At 45.2% G+C, this 17,691-nt stretch overlaps 1 protein-coding gene across 2 annotated transcripts in view; it reads left to right on the forward strand.

Annotated features, from left to right (window-relative positions):
• Nucleotides 1-10,655, forward strand: part of LOC146205024 (N-acetylgalactosamine-6-sulfatase-like) — a 78,211-nt gene extending 67,556 nt beyond the window's left edge. The window contains exons 10-14 of one of the 2 annotated variants that reach the window (XM_084586772.1): nucleotides 2,662-2,804; nucleotides 4,990-5,080; nucleotides 9,770-9,891; nucleotides 10,301-10,418; nucleotides 10,479-10,655. In XM_084586772.1, the coding sequence (XP_084442898.1) occupies nucleotides 2,662-2,804; nucleotides 4,990-5,080; nucleotides 9,770-9,891; nucleotides 10,301-10,418; nucleotides 10,479-10,562 (558 nt within the window). In that variant the 3' untranslated portion in view covers nucleotides 10,563-10,655. Of the gene's footprint in view, nucleotides 1-2,661; nucleotides 2,805-4,989; nucleotides 5,081-9,769; nucleotides 9,892-10,300; nucleotides 10,419-10,475 lie in introns of both variants that reach the window. The other variant, XM_084586771.1, reaches the window with a different exon arrangement.
• The last annotated feature ends 7,036 nt before the right edge of the window (nucleotides 10,656-17,691 follow it).

The raw sequence follows: 17,691 nt of genomic DNA on the forward strand, positions 1-17,691 counted from the left end.
GGATCATCCATCACTTTATTTCAACATCATGTGTACAAACGTGGAGGTCCAAGGACAAAAGCAACACAAAGTTCACAGCGTATCTTTTTTTTCCTCTTGAAAAGCAATTGAACGATGCTCGTTTGGTCAAACCCATAGAAATACTTGACAGGTATGGCGTCATGTCTTTCTGTGGAGTGGTCTAAAACGGTAGCGTCGAAGTACTTTTCAAGAAAGAAAAGACGCATCGCTAACCCGTTCCCTAAGAATGCGCAGGTCTCTTCTGTGCAAGTGTTCTTTAAATTTGTGATTAGCGTGCGCTGTCGCCCATGAACGTCGGTACATGCTATGCATGACTGCTCTGATTTCTTTCCCTGAACCAGAGAGTTAGTTCTACAGCTATTTGGAGTGCACTGCTCACTCGCTAACGCGATACCCGTGCGTTGTGCACCAGGAAAGTTAGCAACTGGAAATCGTGGTTTATACGCAAATTGATGGGCTGGTGCGTTTTTCAATTCTTTGCGTGTGTTAAATGCACGTCTGGTTATTTTATCTCTTTTTGTTGTCGTTGAGAATGCAAATTTATTGATTTGACTCGATGATGTTAGATGTAGTCATATCAGTGGGCTGTGGGATGCCTATAGGCGGACCATGTGTTTTCGGTCACCAATGGTTCGTTTTCACCTTCATTTCACTGTTCTTTACGGGAATATAATCACGACTCCCAATAATACGAGTGGCATTTCCTTAGAGCAAAATCGCCGTGTTAAACAGCTGAGGCATAGTGACTTTTTGCTGTTAGTACCTGCAAAAAGAGCGAAGGCCGATACAAATTAAAAAATTAAACACAATTTCATTACATTCTATGGCACTGGCCCAAATTGTTAAGCGAAACTTTCACACACAGAAAGAGTTTTGAAATGAAACGTACTCATCCTCTGGCGACGCAAGTCCTGTTAATACTTTTTCTAGTTGACGCAATGAGCGAAACTTTTTGTGCATACATAGGTGGGTCAGTCGACTTCTAAGCCCAAGGAGGCGAGTTCCACTCCGTCCGCGACGGCCGCGTTTCGATGGAGGCAAAACGGAGGGCGCCCGTATAGTGTGCGATGTGAGTTTATGTTAAATAATCTCAGATGCTGGAAATTTCCTGAGCTCTCCATTATCTCATAGGCGATGGAGCTTCGGGACCCTAACCCCATGTGTACCATATGAAAACTGGTTTATGCTCCAACTAGCACCCGTTTGCTCTTCTTTTGGCATGAGCTGGATTTAAACATATGTATCATATTGTGATATACAGCTCCAAGTTTGATAGGCAATACTTGTTCCGATAATGAAAAGAAACAATCGTGATGCAGCGCCGTTTATAAATAAAGGGCAACAAAACTCGTCTTTGTAAGCCGGTAACTCAGACGAGCATACAGCGATAATTCGTTAATTTGACTGGTGCACCATCACGCAGTTGAAAACGATGGCTAATCTGTTACGTTCGCTGTACCTCGCAGGTGGGACGAAGAACGCATATGAATTATGTTTGCCGAACACATACGAGTAATGCTTCTAATTGTTCAAAAATGTTTCTAGACTGTTGGGTACAAAACGGCAGCATTAGCACGACTGCGTGCTGAACGCTAACTCATCTATTAACGTGACTGCCCAATTAAATTTCGTAACTAACACTTTATTCTTAACCTTGTGAGGCCCTGCGCCACATATCTTCAGTGCCCGTGGCGCGCCGCGCATTCAAAGGCCGCGCCACTTCCCAATACTCCCTGCGCTGTGCCTGTTTCCCTCTCTCCGCTCGTTCGGGGATAACAGGTCCCGACGAGGGGGCTATAAAGGAAGGCACGCACGGCGTCTCGCCCTCTTCGCTCCTGGCTCTTCACTACCGAGACGACACGCGGTTCGCTTGCCTGCCCTTCCGGTCGACGAACCCCTGCTGGAATGAGATAAAGATCTTTGTTACACGACCCGTTGTGTATTTGTCTTGCGCATCCCTCGGGCAGAGGAATCGCCCACAACCTCTGACAACGCAAATAAACTTTCTGGGACACAACCTTGCGATGGAAGGCACATTATTTGTCGCATTTCACGGTGGACACTTACCCTTACAATGAACGGCATGCATTGGAAGGTACACATGCGACCAGTTCCAATCCCTATCGCTGATTATAGGCTCCAACTTGATTGACAAATGAATGTCAAATGGTAGGCGAAATGGTAGGACACTACCCTGAACGCTGCACAAAAAACAATTGCATCACTGTTCCGATACGAAATTTTTTCCGACATGTTTTTATCAATTCTTGGCAACGGTGACTCCTATTCGAAAGAAAGAGCTGTATACGCTACAACGTGAAATTACTGAGGACACATAGGATACTATATCGGCTACGTGCCGTGGACACAAAAACATGAATTCCTCGTTGTTATTTATGCTTGTTGTCGTGGTTTTTTTTAAGGTTTCATTTTTTTCGCTATCACAGTGACTGGCTCCTTTGCGAATTCACATTATAGGTCTATTTTTATTCGATTTGGACAAATATATGACCCTTAATGGCCATGTGTAGCGTGCTCGCCTCCTCTACCTGAAGGATTTTTGAGACATCTGGCATCAACCGACGTCTTTTGACCGCTTTTGCACGTTGGTGATGAGGCCTCGGCGTGCCGTTCCTGCAGGTGAGCCGTCTGCCGGCCTCCATCATGGACCTTCTGCCCACCATCGCAGAGCTGGCGGGGGCCACGCTTCCGCCGGGGCTGGTGCTGGACGGCCACAGCCTCATGCACGGCGTGTTGCTGGGCCAACGCAACGAACCACCCAGGTGCTTCCCCTCGGATGCTGGCCTGCGCCAGCTCTCTCGGAGTCAAAACTGTGCACTCAAAGCGGAACAGCCGGCAATGCGGCTCTATTTAGAAGACTGCCGTCCTTGTCTCAAGGCTACCATGACAATGACAAAGTATAGGCAAAGAGGGGGGCGGGGGGTGTTAAAATACAAAAAAAAAATTGCGAGAATTCAATAAGGTGTTCAATGCAAAATTACACACACACACCCATATATATATATATATATATATATATATATATATATATATATATATATATATATATATATATATATATATATATATATTAAACAGAGAGAGACAGATGGATGGATGGATGGATGGATGGATGGATGGATGGATGGATGGATGGATGGATGGATGGATGGATGGATGGATGAATAGATAGATGGATAGATGGATTGATAGATAGATGGATAGATGGATTGATAGATAGATGGATAGATGGATGGATAGATGGATAGATGGAAGGATAGATGGATAGATGGAAGGATAGATGGATAGATAGATGGATATATGGATAGATAGATGGATAGATAGGTAGATAGATGAATAGATAGATGTATAGATAGATAGAGAGGATAAACAGACAGACAGAGAGATATATAGACAGACAGATATACAGACGGATAGATAGACAGATGGGTAGATGGATGGATGGATAGATGGCTAGATGGATGGATGGATAGATGGATAGATAGATGGATGGATAGATGGATAGATAGATGGCTAGATGGATAGTTAGATGGATAGATGGACAGATAGATTGATAGATGGGTAGATGGATAGATAGATGTATAGATGGATAGATAAATAGAGGGAATAAACAGACAGAGAGACAGATAGATAGACAGACAGATAGACAGACGGATAGATAGATAGACAGATGAATGGATGGATAGATATATAGATGGATGGATGGATGGATGGATGGATGGATGGATGGATAGGAAGATGGATAGATGGATAGATAGATGGATAGATGGATGGATAGATAGATGGATAGATAGATGGATGGATAGATAGATAGATAGATAGATAGATAGATAGATAGATAGATAGATAGATAGATAGATAGATAGATAGATAGATAGATAGATAGATAGATAGATAGATAGATAGATAGATAGATAGATAGATAGATAGATAGATAGATAGATAGATAGATAGATAGATAGATAGATAGATAGATAGAAAGAAAGATGGATAGATAGATAGAAAGATGGATAGATAGATGGATAGATAGACAGATGGATAGAAAGATGGATAGATAGATGTATATATAGATAGATAGACAGACAGACAGACAGACAGACAGACAGACAGACAGACAGACAGACAGACAGACAGACAGACAGACAGACAGACAGACAGACAGACAGACAGACAGACAGACAGACAGACAGACGGGCGGAGGGATGGATGGACGGGCGGAGGGATGGATGGATGGGTAGATGGATGGATAGATGGATAGATGGATGGATAGATGGATAGATGGATAGATAGATAGATAGATAGATAGATAGATAGATAGATAGATAGATAGATAGATAGATAGATAGATAGATAGATAGATAGATAGATAGATAGATAGATAGATAGATAGATAGATAGATAGACAGACAGACAGACAGACAGACAGACAGACAGACAGACAGACAGACAGACAGACAGACAGACAGACAGACAGACAGACAGACAGACAGACAGACAGACAGACAGACAGACAGACAGACAGACAGACAGACAGACAGACAGACAGACAGACAGACAGACGATGGATGGACGGACGGATGGATGGATGTACGGAATTGTCGCGATAAATTAAATGTGAAGACTCCCGTTGCAACCGAGTGCATTCAAGTTGGTTAAACCATTTATTAAGTGTGGTGTAAACTGTTTTTGGATGTGAGTGAAATAGAGGATATAACAAATCATATTTGGCAAATATGACAGCCGAACGCCAAAGCCACCGCGGCGGGATGATGGTTCCAACTTTTCGGCGCTCTGCATTCATAACTGTATAAGCTCTACTTTACCCATAAGCATGGACAGACGAAAATGCAGCAATGTTAAATGCAAATCACGCTGGCACCTGCCATGTCGAGCCCGTGGCGCTTTTTCTGCTTGACGCTCATGGCTGTGCATCCAACCTTTACGCAGGCCTGTCTTCTACTACCGAGGCAACGAGCTGATGGCAGTCCGCAAGGGATTGTACAAGGCGCACTTTTGGTGCTGGACAGATTTCAAGGGGGTACGCTGCCCTTACATTGTTGTTTTCTCTTTTTCAGGTGCCCGCATACACTGCAGGACACAACGTTTGTACGATGACTCCCCTTGGTCTACAGTCAGTGCTTACAGTCGCCCCTGGTAGTCAAAAAGAGGAAAAGAAGTCTCAGTTGTAGGGATATCACAAACATTTATGGTCCATTCATCAAGGCCAACAAGCAGATTTAGAAAACAGATTTAGAAATAAAAATCCTTCAGGTTTTTGATTGACGCCAAACTGCGTCAATAAAAAAGAAAATCGCGCCGAACTGCTTCAAACGCATCCTTTGGAAAGGGGGAGGGGAGGGGGTGGCACCGTGGCTGACCCCGCCGGTTTAAAATGTTAGCATCCTTTGAAGCCCACTTATAATAATCATGACTATCTCGCGGCAAAGTGGACTTGCGTAGTTATAGTTTTTATGCGCGAGCCTGCGATTTGGTGAAGTTTCGGCGCCAGTTTCGAGCCGCTGTCATTTCATCAATCATTTAAAAAGCACGAGCTGCACTCGTGTCGAGATGGAGGACGATCGACACGACTCACGCGAAGGAGATTGCGGCAAGTAGGGATCCCTAGTGGCAAGCGACGAGCGGCGCCCTCGCGCGGATCATTTTGCCCGTGTCGCTTCCATCGTCGCTCGAATCTGCACCCGCAAAACATTTCGTCCGTCGTCCGCATGTCCTCTCACAATTACAAAATCGTTCAATTCGCCATACATTGCGGTTTGTCTCACAGCTCACCTCCCGAGTGCGACAATTTATGATAATCTTCGCCTCAACGATTTCGTCGACTTGGTCATCGCCGCTGCTGCTGCACCGACCGCTGTCGCAGAGATTTCGGGTTAGCTGTAAAGTTGCCGCATACGTGAAATGAAAGGGTCAATCTGCCTATCCGTAATGAAGGGCTCAACATAGGAGCGGGCTACGAGCGAGGTTATCACGGCTATACGATAGTCAGGCCGGTACGGGTGCTCGATTCGCAGAGCCCTGCGCTCCAGGTGTTCGCGCGATATCACTCACGGCCGTGCTCATAGTTTGCTCTCTCACAGTAATATCAAGGAATATTTTACGGGTACTAAGCCGGAGGGCGCTTAGTACCCGTAAACCGAGGATTCCATGATCTGTCTGCGCCTCCGCAAATGCGCCTACTTCATCTTTGCCATTGTCGTTAACACCGCTGCCGTAGAACAAATAGTTAGTTCACCCTTGCTAAAACATAGCCTAGAAGAAAAATAATATGACCGATTTGAATAGTTAATCAAATATGAAATAGGTGCGTAGCACTGCTTATCCCCGCTATGCCTTTCATGCATTTTACACTTTGTTATGCTTCGTTTTGCGTTATACTAAACGCAGTTAGTTTGTGATGGTTTGCAGTTCGTCATGGTCTCCAAAATTTCTCGGTTCCCCAACGAAGTGCCGAATAAGATGCAGCCGAACTGCGAGGAGAAAGTTTTGCTGTTTCCTAATCAACCAACCACATTCGTTGACTAAACCCGCTCACGATAAGGCGGTGTCTTCACACTCTCGCCGGTCCTCCAACCACGACGCTGATCGATTGATGTATCATCCCCCCTTGGAATGGGAATTCTTCGGAGCCGACGAATGTGATCTATGCTCGTCCACTGCCAGCTCGCTGTCAGCCTTGCGTGAACTTGAGGGTCCAAACGGCCGCGTCTCCGCCGACTGTCTATTTATGGGCCTCCGGCTTTCCGGTTTTGTCGCTCCACTTCTTTTGACGCAGCCACCGTTTTCCAAGGCAGAGGTCTGCGAGCAGTGTCGCCTGACCGAAGCGGGCGGCGATGGTTACGCGACCGCAAAATGCGCCGGCCGCTTCCGGACCGCAAAAAGGTTGCGCAGGCGGCATCTGAACCGCAAACGAAGGGGCAATGGGCCGTCACAGGAAATGCGTGCGCGACACTTCTTCGAAAGGAAGGCCGGCTTGTAAACATGCGCACACACTCTGTCCTCCAGCAAACGGCCGCTCTTCCCATAATTAAGTCGGTTTGCCAACTGTCCAAATCCCAGACAAGTCGAGCCCAACACTTCCCCACCAAACTGTGCTGCACAGTCTTCGAGCTTGTCGCACACAACAAGTTACAAGAGCTCAACGCTTTTCCACCACTTCACTTGTCGACAAGTACCCCTCGGCCCCCTGCCGACACAGTGAGATGCGGGCGTCGCCACTTTCTCTTCCTCTTCAAGTTTTCGGAGAGATGGATGGACAGAGAGAGAGAGACTTCTACTACAGCTGTGCGGCCGCTCTACCCTCAATACTAAGCCGCGAGACGCGCGCGTAGCTTCCTTCTTTTTCTCCACTTAAAGTTCACGAAGAGAGAGAGAGTGAGCGGTTTCGGACAGACAGGCGAAATCCGTGATTGCGGCTAGTAGTGCTACGCACTAAAAACGGGACTAGGCCCATAAACCTTTAAAATAGAGAATAAAAAGCAGGTCACGGGCGTGTCCACGAAGGCGCGGAGTGGCGCAGACATGCCTGCCTGCCTGCCTGCTTTGCGGGCACACGCGCTAAATCATTGAAAGCGCTATTTCGGAACCCTGTCGTAGATATTTGTAGAAAGCTGATACTATGCATTAGATGTAGTTGCCACGCGCATGTGTACATTCCTCATCTGTCTGTTTACGAAAACACGTACTAACGTCGGAGGCGGGCGGGAACGCCCGTAAGTTAACATATCTAACATAAGCTCGGTTGCTAAATGAATTTCAAAGACCACTAATCTTTAACTACAGTACGTCTTCTGCTTCCAATATCTGCTTAAAACTTCGCATAGCGATAGCGTTAAAGTAGCGAAACAAACGTGTTAAACATTTCCTCGCTTGCATTTCACAACCATGCTCCTTCGAGCAGGACTCAACTCCGTCATATGAGTGGCTCTAATTTATTTCTATATTAAGAACCTCTTCCTTTTTTTTTTTTGTAGACAGCACTGCTCGCAGGGAAAGTACAAGTGATAACTCCTCACGTGCTCCACGGCACGGATAGAGCGTTTGTTTTTGCTGGCAGTTAAAAAGAAGTTATCCGAGTTTCCTGTGATGATATGCAGAGCGTATTTTTGATTCTTAATCTTTTACCTAAATTTGTAGTATCCACTTGCTTTCTGACAAATTCTTTTTTTTTTTCTGGTGCCAAACATTGTACTGCCTGATAAAAATGTCCTTAGGGCTCATGTTTCCGAGCGCCTGAGTAAGCTCTAAGCGAGTTTGTAGAAGGTTTTGTAAGGCAGTGGAGCCTGCCATGAAGGCTTGTTAGCAGTTATCTATACAAATCCAAATATTTTTTAACCATCTCCCTGGCGTGGTGGCTTTTGAAGATTGAAAAGCTCTCCCGCATACCTCTATTGCGGTGCCCTTCCAGCCTGTAAAACAAAAATGTTTGCTTGAGTATCTGCCCTGCGTGAACGGGATGGTTGCTATACTCGCGAACAGCTTTCTTTAGCTCTGCAGCGGATGCTAGGATGGAAATGGTGGGGTTTTTGCTCCCGGCGCGTGGTTTGTATTGTTCGGAGTAAGGGAGAAGTGGGGGGAGGAGTAAGTTGGATAAACAGTGCGGATTGAGTAGTGCTCAGGTAGCCAATTATCCATGGGATGGGAACAAGTGCCCGTCACCTTCCCTTTCTTGCCTAGCCTTCTCTGTAGAGCAACAAAAGTTATTTGAACACAGCCGGCCAGAGGGATTTTGCGACTTGAGCGTTGGCCCTGACTACATGGTGTCACTGGACAATTCAATTGAACTACGATGGAAGCCAGCGGGAAACTGTATGGCTTTTGCGACTGCAGTAGTCCAGTAACTGGGACGTCCGCTAGTCCGCTCAAAGAATACACCTAGCACAGCATTCTAAACGCAAATAACCCTATATGGAGTAAAAAGAGAGCAACATCTCCTCTAACGCACTCACTATCATAAGCAGGATATCCTGACCAATCCCTGGGGCACCTTAATATTTTGTAATGTGTTTAATGTCCATGATTGCTAATTACATCAAACTAATTATTGTTTGCGAATGAAACACGCATTTGTTTCCAACAATATAGGAAGTATTCAAGCGACGCAACGGGCGCTAATCTGAAGTGCAGGGAATAACTTCATAGCAATCGGTAGCAAGCGATAATAGGGCGGTTAGAGTTTAGCAGACTGTCACTTAGTACCTGCTCCAAAAAACTTTGACGTGGATGAACACTACCTATATCATTCCGTATATTTAGTGAGAAAAAATCTAGCCTATAGCTTGAAAAATATCTACCTCCTACAGGAGTGTACTCAAGGACAAGGTACTCCATCTTTAGCCCCTTTAGGGTAATTCGCGTTTAGAGTGTGGGCTCCAGCTTCGCAAAACTTCTAACGCTATGTACAGCGCTGGTACATGATCGCAATCAAATATACTGCACTATAAGTGGCTTGCTGAGCTATACTAACTGGTACACTGCCTTTTACATGCGGATTTCTTGGTAAAATTGTCGCTGATCAAACAACTTGCCTGTCTCTTAAGAAGATCCCCCCGCGTGCCGTGCGGGCGCGTCCCCCTCTTCGTCTTTCCAACTGGCCGCTAGGTGCCAAGGATAGTGGCGTGTCCCTTTGCAAACGAGCTGGAAAGGATTTTCCCAACGTGCAGTCCATTTCTAGTACTTGCTAAGAGTGAGTCAAACCTCTTTCTTGCAGGACCTCGACTTATGCCCAGGACAGCATATGAACGACGTCACCAGCCACAAGCAGCTCAACTACACGGAGCAACCGGTGTTGTTCCACATGGGTCGGGACCCGGGAGAGAAGTTCCCCATACCGTACGTGCGCTTGCTCGATGTGTCAGACTTAATTTGCTACAGACATTCGCTCTAACGGACGTGGATCACTTTCGCTATTCGTAGAACCAAAACAACGATCAAGGAACTATTCGCTGTATTGCACTTGGGTGACCGCGCTCAGCATTTTTTGTTTGTGTTCGATGCTCGTGAAAAGACTGTAGTGGCAAAATTGCCCTTGCGATGAATAAGCATGACAACAAGTAATCGCCGAATGTGTCAGGGCCACTGATTTCAACCGTGTGATCGGAGGACCGCACTGGAGTGCAGCGGCACTGTTGATGCCGTGCACGCCATGAAAGGAGTCTCGGCTCTAACTCCACGCCCATCGTAAATTCTGTAGCCTCTTTCATAGCACGTCAATTGCAGGGACAATGTCCTTCTTTTCCAGTCCACACCGTCCTGAGTATCGTAAGAACATCAGACCCATACTGGCCGTCTACCGCCACCACAAGCGCAGTGTGGTTCCCGGAAAGCCACAGCTCGACTGGTGCGACGTCGCCGCCATGGTAGGTGCATGGACTAGCTCTTCGTAAGTACCAAACTCACTAGCTCTTCCTCTGCAGCAGTGGGCTCCTCCAGGATGCGAGAAGATCGACCGGTGCCTGCCGGTACCGCCCTCAAAGCCGTATCACTGCCCATGGAGTCGCTGAGCTCGTATAACGTAAAGCGGATTGTATGAAATAAAAGAGACATTTAAAATGTGATTTTATTATTTTGCACGGACTCAGCGTCCGCTAATATTAGACGACCGTATAACTGTTATGGGCAAATGCCGTAACAGTCTGTGGGAAAATACAATAAATGACTGAACTGCAGTTGGAAGCATCTCGTGAGATGCAGAGAAGGTACAATTTCTGTTAAAAGTGTAGCTGCACTTTTGACAAAGGTTGTACCTTCATGCCGGTAAATTCGCTGCCCGTACAAACGAAAATGCTATGTTTTTGTGTTTTCCGGCAACATGATGGAAGACAACCCTAAGTACAAGTCTAGTGATCCGCCTTTATCGACTTAGTGTCCTCCAAGCCCATGTACGTGGACACCTTTATAGGCTTCCCTCCGCCTCCCCTGGAAGACGTCCTGTGGTAACCGCTAGAAACAACTTATGCACGTAACATAATAAAACGCTAAACCGAATAAATTTTACAAGACTGGAAATTTTATACAAAAATATATAAGAAAATGTCCGGAAACTAGGCATAACAGGACCAAGGGACGTAAGTAGTCCCGATGGAACGCTGCACACCTCAAGTTTTGCGCCGTTCTTTCTAGCCGCTGAATGATGCTCGTTGAACTGGACCTTTTTTTTACAAACCTTTACTAATTACCTTTCTCGCCAACCAGTGTCCAAGCTCTAATAACTGCGTAGTAGGGCCAACAGTGCGTTGCAGATAAACAGTTATTCGGTAATTGCGCTAGGATTCAGTATGATGTTTGCGTGTTTAGATAAGAAAGGTGGCGTTAAGCGATTGGAGGTGAGTTCCATGATCACTGCTTGCTACAGTTAAGTATAATTATGCTACTAACTTTCGACATATCCTTCACGCCCAGGCATCTGTGACATTATAAGCAGTACATATGTTACACCACACTTCAGCCACTTCAGCACGCTACATGGTACAGCCATATGCAAGGTATTTATATTTGATGCAGATTTTTCTTTTTGAAGCCATGAAATATGCGCGAACGTGGTATGTGCATGCGTGTAACAGACTGCAAATAGAATACAATTATTTATATAAAATTAACTGCAGCTTTATAATTTTTATATTAGGGGAAAATACTGTTCTAATTCAAAGATCATTAACATCAGAGACGATTCCAGTTTCTAAAAATTTCGAACCATCGACCGACTCGAGATAACGATCACGAAAAAGATGTTTTCAGGCGCTCATAAGTTGGCCAACTTCGCATTTCACATTTATCAAATGGCACCGGTGCACGCGGTATTGTCACAGAAATCTTCATCAGGCTAAGTCGTAAAATACACGAATTTCTCGGCTATTTTGTGCATTAAATATCAAATAATGACATTTGATCAATGTGCAGCCTGAGAAGGCAACCTAACCTTGAAAACCCGAGTCTCTTTTATGGCTTAAAAAATGATGTGCGTCGAATAATTTGCAATATCTATATAGTCGAGGCTATGCACGCGTTACTAGCGAGAAAGCTCTGAGTGATAGTAGGGAAGATTATCGGTAAAACGTTATGGCAGACAGCTATAGACGCTGCGGATTAGAAAACAAAACTGAGGATATTTTGAGGATTCAAATAAAGAATAATGGGGCGTGGCCAGGGCGTGTGATTAATGATAGTGATAATTGACGACCTAGCTATTAGAGTGACCGGGTATGCCAAGGCAAGAAAAACGTACCGAGGAACAAAGCGAGTCGACTGTAGTGGCGAGCTTAGACGACCTGCAGAGATTACGCGGTCGCGGGTCGCTCAAACGGGAATAATTACAGATACGTTTTTCTACTGCGATAAGCTCAACTCATATGATGATGACAGATATGCGCTGTGTTACAGCGAATAGAAATACCGCCATTACCATCATTTTTTTTTTGCGTCGTATCTTTTGCATACGTACTTGAATGGAAAATCCTTGGGAGTTGGCACGTCTGGCAATATATTCTTTTGTGCAGACGTGCGGATCTTATTCGGACTTCCTTCAGACGTCATTGGCCACGATGATAGTGCATGTGTCCTTAATGCCAACATGGCCATGTTGATACTTCATCTGCCCTCAATTCCAATGTGGCATTGAGAGAACAGCCATCATCACTGGCGACTTCCCAGACCGGAACAATAATTTAGGGATGTCAGTTGGAAGTCGGGAGTGGGGCATCCCAGGTAGTACCGAAACATTACAGCAATATTGCATTTTTGTTTCAGACGATAGCCACTTGATGTTAATGGCGTTTTGTAACGTTTTAGCAATTTTGCATAAAATATAATGTAATGTTTCAATAAATATTCAAACAACATAAATCTAACACCTATGCAGCATAAATGTAACACTCCTGAAGATTATAAAGAAATTTTGTACAAGCATGCCACCAGTCGTGATGGTACATGACTTGAACGCTTTGCAAAGATCTCAATACATCACAATTAGCGCAGCACAAATCCCACTCATCTCTGAACAAATACCGCTGCAAGGACGATCTGAATCTGTGCTAGTCGGTTCATATCAAATGTGAAACTACAGCCTAACAGAAAAATACGCACAAGGAAGACAACAGGACACGAGGCTGAACTTCACTTCAGTTGTTAGTCAGCCTCATGTTCAGTTGTTGTCTTCCTTGTGCGTGTTTTTCTGTTAGGTTGTAGTTCCACCTTTGACCAAATACTATACAGACACGCTTCTATATCCATCAATGACGGCTAGGCTATCCCATGAGTGATAGTGGCGAATGGAAAACAAGCAAAGCTTCCTTTCAAAATAATAGGGCTAGCATGCACTCAACGGCAGGCATCGTTCAAAATTTAGTCGCTAAGTGTTGTCTAAAAACATATTTAATAGAAGAAAAAGTTTAAAAGTGCTGGGACTCGGGCTTTGAAATATGTTTACTATGTTGTTTCATATAGTTATAATTCAAACGTTATTTTAACGCAAGATTCTATTAAAGCGCCATTTCTTTGTAACAGTGAAATAATGTTTACGTTACAGCATAGACATTTACAACCGTATAGTAACATACAAACGTTTACATTAGTATAATGTCTATTTCAGTGTTCTACTAATTTTATTTTTATGTCTGAAAACATTAGGCAACCTTCATAACACTTTTATAACATTATTCTAATGTTATGTGCAACCTGGGATTACGCATGCCCTGTGGATGTGCGGAAGAAGTTCAGAAAAAGTGAAACTTAAGAAAATCTCACCCGGATATCCGAAAGCGAGCATTCTGGGACACCACCAGAGTTTCAAATGGATGTTTAATCTTTTACCTTTGCCAAACTTCTCATGCTCAAAAGTAAACAAAAAACACATTTAAAAGTTTTAAATGCCCGGATGATGAGCACACCTTTACAAGCGACAGTACCCAGGTAACAGCGAACATTAGAATAATGTTATAAAGTGTTATTTAAGTTACTTGACCGTTGCTTAACGTTGTTGTGACATAAAACATTAGTAGAACCGTCAAAAGAAGCATAATGTAGACTTTTATGTTGCTGTTAAGTTATATAACGTTTATGTTGTATTTTTAACATTTTAATGTTCCAAGAAAATTTTTAAATATAACCTTGTACCGGTTAAAATATTGTTTAATTTATAACTATAAAACATAGCAAATATATCTCAAGCATTGAGTCCAAGCACTTTTGAACTCTTAACGCGATAGCCTTAAGGGCCCCGTGTCGAGGAAAAGTCGGTGTATGCTTTGGTAGGAACAGCCTTGCCATTAAAAAGGAACTATTGCTGAACTAATAATTAAGCGAGTAACTAAGTACATTTCTGCTAATTTTGCGCTTTGCCTGCATGCAATTTTAGCGCAACCATGCGGCGCCCACAGGAAAACCGGGATCGTACTTTCGCTGCCGCAACGAATGACGTGCAACCAGTATAAAACCAGTATAAAACGTGCAACCAGTTTTGGTATAAATAGGCGCGGAACGGACGCGTTTTTTCAACTACATGTGCGATGGACACGCTGCCCTCTACCAGTGCGGGACATTCGTAATGTGTTTTCCGAGTGCGGATGGTGCATCTATACCTGCTTCTCCTTGGCAGCCTTCTACGAATTCGGACGGGTGCATGTGCGTCTGGTCCTCGGCGAAGGGGACGGCCAAGTCTTGAAACCAAGAAGAAATAGACGAAGGCTAGGTGTGCAGAGGCGATGATGCGAGGCGGGTACGAGAGGGGGGCAATGCGACAGAAGCTGGCTGTCGGCGCGGATTATCGCAAAAAGCGAGTTCTCCTGAACGCGCACAGACACATCGTTTCCAGAAGCGCGTCCGAGCTTAGCGGTGACGTCATCCCCTGGCAGGCAATAAGAGAAAGAATATAACAAATGTGAAAAATAAAGTAAAAAAAACAACATCGTTTGTGTGTGTATGTAAACGCTATGGCATCATGTCCTGTTACGACCGTGCATCATCCGCACTTGCGCGCTCTATTGTTCGCCTGTGGGCATGGATAAGTGCTGTGGATATGTGCTGTTGGTACAAGGGCGCTAAGTGAGCCTGTTTCCAGGAATCCTTTTGTGTAAGCCTGTTTTGCTTTGTGGACACCCTGCAAATGCCAAATTGACCCTGTCAAGAGAACGTCTAGAAAAACACAAAGAAATGTCCCCCTGCGGGAAATAGCCGGAAGTGCTTTGGTTCAATTGTTCACCCTTCCCATCGAGAAACCCTATCATCCAGTGAGGAATGCCTACTGTCCAAAGGAGACGACAGAGTGACACGTCCGCTGACGTGCGGGACAAGAAAGGAGCATGACGCATACGGCCATTAAATGATTTCCCGGGAATGCAGGAAAGATTTGCAATTGTCGAAAAGGGACAATGCTGGGAGCAGTATGTGGCGCGCACGTGCTTGGGTTTCTGAGAAGGAAATCCACTTGCCGGAACCAGCCTATCGTTTCTTTGCTGAAGAATAGAAATGTACCTCCTCTCCTCGCCGTTCCCAAGCTTTTCCCGCCAACTAGTGATCACGCCCAACGAATCAATGCCGGACCAGTCAGTGCCACAGACCATCAGTGCAGTGATGTGTTCGATTGGATGCCGATATCTGAGGGGCGTGCCCTGGAACTGGTTGGTCAGCATCTTCAGAGGGGGACTGGACAAAGGGGGTTTTAAGGACATTGCAGAGCACGAAAATACGCTCTGAGCCCTGGGTAAACGGCTCATCCAGACGCTTCTCGCTATGAACTCTTAACGCTTGCCATTTTGCTGATGTACCCTTCTTTTTCTTGTAAATAATCTTGTAAATAAGTTTTCTCAAAGTGCCATTAAACCTGCTTGTACATATTTCACCAACTTCGAAGATTCAATCCTTCTTCAACCCGGAGTCTCTGCACGCTACCAAGTGAAGGCCGGGTCGACATAGTCCCAGCGTCACGACATCTGGTGACCAGCGGTGGGATCTGAATCTACAAGCCACAACATCTGGTGATCGGAGGTGGCATCTGAATCTACAAGCCACAACATCTGGTGATTGGAGGTGGATCTGAAGCTACAAGCCACAACATCTGGTGATCGGAGGTGGCATCTCAAGCAACAAGCAGGAGCAACAATCGGCCAGCAAGAAAGCAGCTCGGAACATCGATCGCATGTGTGGGTGAGTGCTTGGCTTTTCTTCTGATGTGGACCAGGTTCTAGAACAGGGTTAGATTTCAGAACTGGTAAAAAGTGTTGAAACGCCTTTAGGTTTGGTAGTTTGCACTGTTGTTTTGGAAGTAGCCGACACTCGGAGCGATCATGGACCTACAAAAGCTGCAGAAACCGGAACTGTTGCAATTGTGTGAGGAATTGGGAATTGATACAAGTGGTTTGGCACGAAAACCCTTGATTATAAAGGCAATCACTGATCTGGGAAGCGATGATGAGGAGCTCAGTGAAGCATGGAACCTCATCGGACAAAAAAAGGAGGAACAGCTCCGACAGCAGAAAGAGCGGGAAAAAGAGGAAAAGAGGCGTGAGCGTGAACTTGAGAGGGAAAAAGAGGAAAAGGAGCGTGAACTTGAGAGGGAAAAAGAGGAAAAGAAGCTCGAAATTGAAAGAGAAGCAAAAAGGCTGGAGCTAGAAATTGAGCTCCGGAAATTAGAACTAGAGTGGAGCAAGAGGTCGGGCAATTGTCCCCAGCTAGCGGTACCTCTTCTCAACAAGGAGGCAGATTTCAAGATGTCAAAGTACATGCAGCCATATGTGATATCAGGGGATATCGGTCTGTATCTGGCTAACTTTGAGTGAACTTGCGAAAAACTGTCCTTCCAGCGAGACACGTGGTCTCAGAGATTATTGACGGTTCTGCCCTGCGAGGCAGCGGAGGTTGTCGCGCGGCTAAGCAAGGAGGACGCGGACAACTACGAGAAGGTCAAAGCTTGCCTTCTGAGAAAGTATAGGCTTAGTGCCGAGGCGTTCAGACAACGTTTTCGGAACGCTACCAGGTCCAGGGACGAGAGTTACCCTGAATTCCTATACAATTTAAGAGTCAATTTGGGCGAGTGGCTAAAGAGCACTGATTCCTATAGTGATAGGGACGCTGTAGTCGAGCGAATTCTTTTGGAGCAGTTTTATAACTGCCTCCCAGAAAATGAAAGAAATTGGTTACAGGACCGAGGCGACATTAAGTCGGCAACTGAAGCTGCCGAACTCATTGAGGAGTATGCTTCGCGCCGACAATTCAGCAACCCAGCAGTGAATAGGCCCCGCAATCCCAAATTGAGTGGGAATAACCGTCAGGAAAGGCACTTTGTTAGAGTTGGAAGCGAAGAAAGGAAGGCTTCTTCAGGCAAACTCACTAGAAAGGACGGCAGTGAGAAAAGTGGGGAAGTGACCAACGCGCAGAACACAAAGAATAAGCTTGAGGCTAGGAAGCCGCTCACATGCTTTAGGTGTAATGAGCAGGGTCACATTGCCGTCAACTGCCGGAAAGAAAAGATTGCTTTCTCGTATGTCAGTGACTGCGATGAAAATATGCAGCTTTTGGAACCTTACATGCATGACCTAGTAGTAAACGGGAAGCCTTGCAAGGTACTGCGCGATTCGGCCGCAACGATGGATGTTGTCCATCCGGCGTATGTGTCGCCTTCCGACTATACAGGACAGTGTG

This window comes from Amblyomma maculatum, chromosome 1, assembly GCF_055883805.1.
Source record: "Amblyomma maculatum isolate TAMU_Amacu chromosome 1, ASM5588380v1, whole genome shotgun sequence".
Classification (NCBI taxonomy): Eukaryota; Metazoa; Arthropoda; class Arachnida; order Ixodida; family Ixodidae; genus Amblyomma; species Amblyomma maculatum.